This window comes from Antrostomus carolinensis, unplaced genomic scaffold (assembly GCF_000700745.2).
Source record: "Antrostomus carolinensis isolate BGI_N321 unplaced genomic scaffold, ASM70074v2 scaffold7150, whole genome shotgun sequence".
Classification (NCBI taxonomy): Eukaryota; Metazoa; Chordata; class Aves; order Caprimulgiformes; family Caprimulgidae; genus Antrostomus; species Antrostomus carolinensis.
In genome coordinates, this window is record NW_010287642.1 from 71,631 (window position 1) to 81,296 (window position 9,666).

Consider the following 9,666-nt stretch of genomic DNA (forward strand, 5'->3'; position numbering starts at 1 on the left):
CACATAAGTAGCAAATCCACTGAAACATTTTTTGATCATTAGCCTTTGTTCAGAGATACCAGCACTGCCTCCATAATAATTCATGTCTGATTGCAAATCTATTCAGTGTCTGAGTGCTTCAAAATAACAAATGATTATCTAAACTTTCCCAAAGCAAAGAAGATGCACTAGAGCTTTTCCATTGCACACAGCTGTTCCTAACATCAGCTGATTTGTTATGTGTTTTCATATCAGTCTTTACAAATAAGTGTTTTGTAGCGTGAAGAAGGACCGTGTGTTGTAAAAACGATGATCCAGAACCAAGAAGGATATCTACCCATGACCTGAGCCCAGATAATGAAGTGCCTCATCCACATTAGTAAAACATTAACAGAGGTTATTGGTTGTCATAGTAAAATGAGAGGCCGCACTGAACGTAATTTCATTTACGGATGTTCAGAAAATTGACATCACGGCTGCAAGAACATATAAATAACCAGCACGCTGCATTTCTGATCCACTGCAGCAACATCTCTGACAGAAGCACTCTACATGCTCAGATCCTCTAAAGGCACAGCAGAAACTGGATTTTGTGAAGTACACCGAGAAGCTCCTTTTTGTAAAACAGTTCTGAGAACGTCCGAGAGATTTTTCCTCTGTCTTTAACTGTGTTTGCCACTTCTTTAAAAAATCATGTGCACAGGAGGGTGTGCCAAGTGCCTGGGAACCACTCTTATCCCCCTGGCTGTGCTATGTACCCTCGCTAACATCTTGTTGTTTTTCCCTGGAGGAACAGTGGTTGAAAACAATCTACACATTACAGATGAGGTTTGGTACTTCGGAGGGATCTTGGGATCTGGTGTGTTGGTGAGTATATAAATTCAGACATCCCCACCTTTTTCCCCCCACCCACACCATGACTTTGAATTGTTGAATTTCCTCTGTACCTCAAATGCAGCTTCCAACACTGCAAATTCTTCTTTGATAAACAAATAAGTTACAAGTCATTCAACAGTTTTGCAATAAGTAATTTAGTGATAAGAAAAAAAAATGAAAAAGACACATAGAACTATTATATTTAAAAGCAAATGTAACCTGAATTCATCCCAATTCAAACTGTATTTCTGTTATTGGTAGATGATCTTTCCTGCCTTGGTATTTTTGGGCCTTAAGAATAATGATTGCTGTGGATGCTGTGGTAATGAGAGCTGTGGAAAGAGGTTTGCGGTAAGTGAGAGGAAACGCGGCAAAAAAGTAAAAGCTAAATTGTTATTGAGATGATAGATGTATCTTCTGCTCATAGTCATGGAGAGACCAGACCGATTCTGTCCCGAGTGTAGTACACAAAGCCCTGCCATTTGTCTGAGTGCTGGAAAGGAGAAATAGAAAATATTTTTTACAATAGACTGTGAAAATTGTATTATGCCTTTGCTGTTGTGCCAGAAGTACCACAATTGTACTGCCTTGTATTTTGCTATCACAAGATAGTTATAGCTGCTACCACAATGAAAACTAATTTCTAAAGATCCGCACTTTGTTTTTCAGAGCATAACAGTTCTCTCTTTAGCCATTTTTTGTCGTCAGTTTTTAAAATTATTTTGACAGTTGGGCTCTACATTCCCAACTCATTGCAGACCCATGCAATGGCCTGTGAGTATCTTGTTAGGTTCATAGGAAATTTCAGGTTGGAAGAGACCTCAGGAGGTCACTTAATCCAACCTCCTGCTTAAAACCAGGTAAACCAGGCTCCACCTTGAATTTAGAGCTTCCTTTCACACTAGAAGTGAAAAATTTTGAATTGATAACTTCAGACACTAGTAAACAATTCATGCATTTTAGTTTAAAGATGAGATTAGACACACCTATACTTCTACTAGGAAAGCCTGTCCTTTTGAAATGAATTGTTTGGCTCAAGTAGATAATTATATTTTTTAATAAAGGAACAGATTTTCAATTGGGAAAAGAAAAGGGGGGGGGGGAAACAAATAGGAAAAGAATCATGACCGTGAGGTTAACAAAGAGCCTTCCTCAAATCCCCTGTCTTTGATGCTGTCTTCATGCAATCCCAGCAAAGCAGGTGGAACTTCGAGGGGGGGAATGGAGCCAGGTATTTCTCTTCACTACATTGTGTTATCAATTTTCAGTGAACATATCTTAGCTCAGCCTTGAAGACCACATATAACTCAGTGACCATTGAACTACGAAGTTTTTGCTGTGGGCTGCTGCTCACAGCTCTGTACTGCAGCTGAAGGGCGGGTGGTTATAGAGGGAGCGAGCACCGAGTGCTCCCTGCGCGGGCTGCCGCTGGCCTCTGAACACCGCACCGCGCGCACGGTGCCGGCCGTAATGCAGCCCAGGCTCTGCAGTGCGGTACCGTGCTGACCGCTCCTGTTTGAGTGCAGCTGACTGCCAGGCTGGGAATAGCAATACAGGCACAAGTACTAAGGACACAGTACTGAAATGTCCTGGTGACCTTCCCACAGCATGACTGAGAACTGAGTTTGTTCTTGTGGGTTAGCAGAAACACCATGATTATGATGTCTACTACATCAAAATAATGTTTAAGTTAGCCCCATCGATATATCAACACAAAAATGTACATCGACACTCAAGGCAAGAGTCTCATGATGAGGTCTGAATAAAAGCTCACAGATCTCAAAGTACATTTTTTTTTCCCCTCTACCTATACCACTTTGAGCCAATAAAAGACACTACCTCTACCTACAAACTATTATGGCTACAGGTGCTTCAGAATTCAAGCAGGGCATTAGTTTTTGTGTGGTTTACTTACTAGTATAAATGAAAATGCACTAATGGAAAGCCAGAAGAATAAAGGCATCCTTTCCAATCCATTCCAGTTGCACTATCAGAGGTAAGGATGCCAAGTACCTGTGAGGAGGAGATAAAGTGTTCTAATATGGAACCTGAAGGGAAGAGTCAGGAAGAAAAAAATATAATTGCTTGGTCCAAATATGACCAAGATACCAAAGCTACCTTGTAAAGGGTACTGCAGATTTTTTTTTAATGCCTTGAATGGTCCAAGACTTCAGCATTCCTTATAATCTCTGTGAAAGACATCCACTTCAGCCAAACACAGACCTTGCCCAAGGACGGGTCTGCAGGATCCACGCTGTCTGAAGGAGAGGAGTGCCATCTACTGTGTCACCATCGGCTCCTCTCGTCTTCAGGCAAATGGTGACAATTCTTCCAAAGCTTTTAAACACCAGTGCAGGTATGCATTACACAGTTATCATGTGACTGCAAACTAGTGTATTTCAGCTGTTCAGGAGTTTACTATTTTGACTGTTAAGAGCTGAACTTAGGGAATGTGCATTCACACTAATAGGATGCATTTCATTGTCTGAATGAGAACAAAAATAACATTATTTTTCTCTTCATCAGATGTTTTCTTCTATAATATTTGCTGCAATTGGAGTTGTGGGAGCTGGATACTGCTTTGTTTTGTCAGCAGTAGCCATAAACAGAGGCCCGAAATGTAACACTGGAACACAGTGGACCTATCCTTTCCAGGATGGGTAAGACAAGACAATCAGAAAAATGTTATACAAGTTTTAAGTTTGTGGTATGATTTAACTTCCAAATCTGTTGTATAAAAATGGGAATTACACTGTTTGTCTAAAACCCAGAAGCTCTTAGAAGAGTCATCAATGCACAGCAATACTAAATAAGGTTCAGGTTCAAAAGTACAGATGTAAAGAATAGCCAGTACAATCAAAACTACTGAGTTTCAAAGGAGTCGGTAAAGACAAAATGCAGAGCCTTCTAGGTTATTCTTGGGATGATAAGCAGTATGTGGGGATAAATTTTACCTAGATGAATAGCAGCGACATACCGAAATTTTATGGTATTCAAATAATTAGTATCTATGTATCATTTTATCTTGATTATGGAATTTGGAAGTTGTCTGCTTCTCCCACTACAACTCAAACACGTTTACTGTCATGTGTATTCAGCACTTTCAGAGAGGTGGTGAGAAGAACACGAAACCCTGGCAATCCAATTGCTCGGGGCTGAAGTCAGCAAAGGTCCAACTGAAAACAGGGTAGAATGTGTTACCAAGGACAGCAGGTGGGATCAGAACAGATCGGCAAGGGGTGCAGGAAACCCCTCATCACTTGGCAATCTTTAATGCAGGTTTCCTCAGTCAAGAGTGACCTAGCAGGGTCTCTTGCATAATACACCACAAAATTATAGTTCAGGTTGATGAGGAAAATTAAAAAAAAAAGTATAATGTTGTATGTTACACATTATTTGTTCATGGGCCAGTGAGGGCTGGAAACCAACTGCTCTGGTCTAATTCTGGGAGTCTTTGGAAATACATGCTCTCTTTCAAGCATAATTTTGTCTTGTCTTTTCAAATCAGTTGCTTCAATTGCTTCTAAACAAAATCATGCTCTAGATACGTAGCACCAGCGTGATAATGGAAATTCTTTCTCGCAGTCCTGAAGCTAACAGAACCCCAGCTGTACCACATCAGTGACAACTTACAGACCCCCTCTCTGCAAGCTTACATCGCCTTCTTCATAACTGCTTTGTTCTCCCCCCAGGGATTACCTCACTAACCACACATTGTGGAACGCGTGTCAGTCACCCGAAAACATCGTCCCATGGAACTTGACCCTCTTCTCCTTGCTGCTCATCATGAGTGGGATCCAGGCAGTGCTCTGTGTCATTCAGGTGGTGAACGGCCTGTTTGGAACCATCTGTGGGGACTGCAAATGTTGCGGATGTTGTGGGGTGAGCAACTGATGGTTTTCTTTCATTATTTTGTGTACTGGTAATAGTTATATACACACCTGACTGGCTGACAGTTTGGAAAACTAAACTAGCCTTCATTCAGCACCATGATCATATTTTCTAAAGTACAGCTGAAACCCACAGTGTTGCCAGGTGCTGAAAATATGATCTCAGTCCACATTTATGGTGTTTATCTGATAGCCTCCCATAGCCACTGGGAAATTATAAGAACCTTTCAAAGTCACAGGAATAGCAGTCACTAAATTACCTCCATATTTTTATTCCTCCAGGGAGATGGAACTGTCTAAAGAATACAAATATTGCAGACAACCCTCCTTACCTTGGGAGGCTCCCTTTTGCAGCCATTCCATAAAGCAGCCCTCAGATGCATCATCTCTGGCTAAGAAGATGAGAATGAAGGGCACTTTCCCCAAGAACGTCATGAAGCCCTGACTCCCTTTCTGGCCTTCCTGAAACCCCTCATCATGGAATAAAATAAGTGAAATTCAACTCTCACATTCATATTTATTTTTGTAAAACAGCTTCCATTTAAAAAGAGGGCATTCTCAGGCAAAATATTTTCTTTCCTGAGTCAGCTTTCCAACTGTGGATCACTAACTCCTGCCGGTGCAAGCTCAGTTGTAATGCAGTTGTGTCTGTATTCTTTTGAGGTTTATCAAATGGAAACAGCACAAGTTTAACTTTTTTTTAGTATGTTTACATTATGTGGAAAAGTGAGGACCTCTCTCTTCTATACCTCGATATGATTAAAATGCTCTTTATAAAGAGAGTCTCTGTTAGAAAAGAGATTAATGAATCTCGTGGTGAGGTCTCTTCTTCACTGTCTGACAGACAGGTATATTCAGCAGCACTGCTCTGCAGGCAAGTGTAGGGTCAAAGCAACAGGCAAAAGAATAGAGAGCCGTGGATCCCTAGTCTGAGGTGTTATGGGTCATCCTGGACACCACCGTACCCTGCTTCCCACCAGGAATTCAGTGAGAAAGACCAATTCACAGCCATTTCTCAGCACGACAGGGATCTGGCTTCTTCGCTTATCCAGAATCAGTCTTCCTCCAGTCACTCTCACCAGAGGGAACGTAACAACATAGTATGGCTGTAGAAGATGAAACTGAAAACAGAAAGTATAAGAAGAAGGGAGGCTTGTAAGAGACTTTCCCAGTCTACAATTCTTTGTACTCCAGTGACCTCCCGAGACAACGGTTCCATCTTTGCATTTAACTTTTGTTTTGAGGGATTCCTTCCCCATGAAGCTGTCCAGATGCTTCTTGGATCACAATATCCCTTCCACTCAGTCTAAATTCATGTTGTGGGAAGAAACTCCTTTGCTCTGGCCCTGCCACCTGTTCCTTTCTTGTTAGAGAGCAAGCTGATTTCTCATACAGAACATCACCTTCAAACACTGGCTCCAAACAAATGGTAATGGTAAATAAAGCCTCATTTCTAGAAAATCAAATAAATTTCCAAATCTCTGACACAATATAAAATTGGTACCCATGGAAAGGAGAGGGACACACCCTATTTAAATCCAGCTGAAAAACTCAATTAAAACTTCAACATATGTATCTACTTACATGCTGAAATACGTCCTATACCTGCAATCCTTGCCTTGAATCTCTTATAGAGGCTGCGCAGCCTTTATAATTTAATGATGTAGAAACTGTCACAGTAAGTAATCAAATCTGTTTCTACTTGCAAAGTGAAAGGGCTTTTAACCCCCTGTTTATGGCACTAACTAACCAACTGTGATCTCTTGTCTAACAATGACTATGTGGTGACTTAGAGTCACAGAAAAACAGGTCTGAGAGACATCTCTGGAGCCTACCTTTGTATGCAGACACAGGGCAAACAACAGAAACAATTTGTGAGACATCTGCGTAACCTGTTCTTAAAAACCTCTGCATTCAGAGATCTGACATCTTCAGAATTTTATAACACTGCTAACTGTTCTGAAAGTTAGAAAGACTTTCTTAATATGCAATCATGCATCCCCCTCGTATAAAGCTGTTCTCTTCTCGGTGGTCTTATGGAAAATTCTTCCTCTTCACAGCAAACTTTTCCACATTTGGAGACTCTATCATGTTTCAATCCTCACCTCTGACAAAACAATAAAATTTCATTCTTTCATCATAAATGATGTTCTCTCACAACTCACTATTCATATTGTACTCCAGCAAGCTTCTCCTGCAAGTTTACAGCAGCTGAACACTGGACTTGTGACTTCAACACAAGTTAATTTTTCTATTCAGTCGAGCTGAGTAGCTCATAACTCCTCTTCTTAAAGCTTCCAATCTAGACGTGAGTGCAAATTCTATTATACATCTTTTTGCAGAAGTTCAATTTAGCAGCATTTGCCTGGCACAGGGCTATTGAAGAGGGAGGAAAGGCAAAACAGTTGAAAGACAAAAATACTTTCTAGAAAGAACTAGTCTTTTAAAACTTAAAAAAACCCAAACAATATTTCCCAAAGAAATCAAGGAGGAAATAAAAGGGATTGGAGCATATCAGATCAACCAATATGCTTCTTAAGAAATTTCTAAAACAAATTTTCACAAGCCAGCTTGCCAGATGTCTCAAGGCTTTTAGTTCATCAATGTATTTGCTACATCTCTTTCCTAAAATTTTCCGCCCGAAATAATGATTCTGTGGCCTGTGCTTTCAGAAAATGTATTTCATGTATGCTGTATCTACACTAGAGGTATCTGAAGAACTTAAAGTATTCAGAAGCACTAGAAGCTTGTGAGCAACATGTAAAAATGTTAAATAGCTAGATTTAGATACTAAGAGTCACATTAATAAAAGCAAAGCAGCATCAGTGATACATTGTGCAAGATGATAAAATAAATGATAAAAACCCCTCGTTAGAAACAGCTGTCTCTCCCATCTGTTATACTGCATTGCTAGGGAATTTGAGAGTACCCTTTATATCACCACCCACTGATGCAGCCATCCACCATCTACTCTTTCATCTGTGGTTAGCAGCTGTCCTACACCTCATCTCGCATTTGTCTTGTTTTATTTATATGAAGCCTTTGGGAACATGGAATGTTTCTCATCAGCATTCAACAAAGGGAGGGTAGCTGCATAGTGTACAATTTTGATATATTAACAAACAGAATACATAAATCTTTGTGGGAGACTTGGGATAAGAAATAACAGACAGGAAGCTGTGATACCTAAAACCAAAACCAATGGGAGATGAGTCAATGCTTCTAAGATGCCCAACTACATGGTAGTTTTCTAACATGAGCTAAACTATAGCAGATACTGAGATAAAGCACACATCTTTCATCATGTGATCTGGACTGTGTTAGCACCTTGGCCTTGGGGTAAACCGAACAAGCGGAAATGAACTGGAACCAGCAGCTCAGCTGATCCAGCATTTTAAAGTGCCCACAGCAGTGTTCCTAAATCTATTCAGTTATGGCCAACATCTGAGGCTCTCCCCTAGTATTTAACTTCAATGGAATCACACTTATCTCCAGCATCAGTTCTGCAGTAATTGAAGATTACTCTCTCTGCTTTTACTGAGCAAAGCATCCAGTAACATAACAGAGAAGGACTGATCATAGATCGTTGTAATGGAGAAAGATAAAATGGGCCAGTGGTACTTCTGGGAGAGAAGTCACAGGTAAGGAGAGTAGAATGCTAGACAGGGACAGAAAGATGATGGCAAGAGAGAAACCATGAACATGGAGATCTAGAAGTGTTAAAACAGACCTCAGTAGTCCTGACCAACTGGAACACCACACACAGTTTTAGTGTGTACAAATGTCAACAAATTTACACTTAGACAGATGTAGAAATCCTAGTGGCCTTCTTAGTATTGCTTGTAAAAATCTGAGATGCACATGTTATCTGAAACGTCATTATTCACCCATTAAAACTAGGGTGCTGAGAGCATGGCAGTTTCAACATGGTGTGGCATTGTTTCAGCTGAGAGTTTACATAAAAAGAAACACACAGGTTATTTAACAACTCGGATTGCAACATGTGGAATGTGTGCATAAGATTTTGAGCCCACCCATTTCAACTTCAGCCTAACAAAACTGGTGCCTCCACATGGCTAAACTGTATACAGCTGGAGCTCTCTTTACTGATTACGTGCAATAAATAGACTGCAAGAAGATGAAACATTAACCACAGTACAGTATCACCTGTCAAGGAATGATGAATTATTTAACTGGTAACTCTTTGCAAAAGTTTCATTTCTAAAATTAGGAAGTAACATACACAAAGGTAGAAGACATTTGTTCAGCCAAGAGCAAAGGAAGTTTTCTGACAACGTTCTAGTCTTCAATGTTCATCACCTGCCACCAGTTCAACTTTAGCTCCCCCTTCATGGCTTCAACATGGCTCACGGTGTAACCAGCAACAAGGCAAACAGCGGCAAATTCTGGAACAAGCAAATTCTGGAAGAAGCCCAGCTGCCTGAGAATGGGGAGACTGACTTATTCTAGGACACTGGCATGGGTATACCCCTGAGGTATGACAGTGACAGACATGAATAAAAACCCAGATAAAACGCCTCTGACATTTTTTCTTACCAAATTAATTTTTCACCAGGACAGGATACACCATTTAACTGAAATTACAAAAGCTCTGCCAATATAATAGGACTTTCTGAAAGACATCTTCACCTGAGACACATCATCATTATCTTCCACCTGTCCCCCTGCTGCGGGAGCCTTTAATGAAATACAAATTGATCCCCCCAGTGGGTCCAATCAATCCAAACCGAAAACGAATCGTAAGTAGGCACTGAAAAGCACACAGTTAATCTACTCACTAACTGCACTAGCTAGAGTAGTAGATGGCATTGTTCGGAGCCTGACAGCCCCAGAGAACGGCGCCGCTGAAAGTTCTCCGCGGCCTTTGCCCACACAGGACTCCCCGCCCGCCTGAAGGGAG

At 40.8% G+C, this 9,666-nt stretch overlaps 1 protein-coding gene across 1 annotated transcript; it reads left to right on the plus strand.

Moving 5' to 3' along the window:
* Positions 1-437: 437 nt before the first annotated feature.
* TM4SF4 (transmembrane 4 L six family member 4) lies at positions 438-5,045 on the plus strand. Its single transcript, XM_010163590.1, has 5 exons — positions 438-846; positions 1,117-1,206; positions 3,382-3,515; positions 4,548-4,737; positions 5,028-5,045. Exons 1-5 carry the CDS (start codon positions 673-675, stop codon positions 5,043-5,045), a joined length of 606 nt encoding a protein of 201 aa, XP_010161892.1. The 5' UTR covers positions 438-672.
* The last annotated feature ends 4,621 nt before the right edge of the window (positions 5,046-9,666 follow it).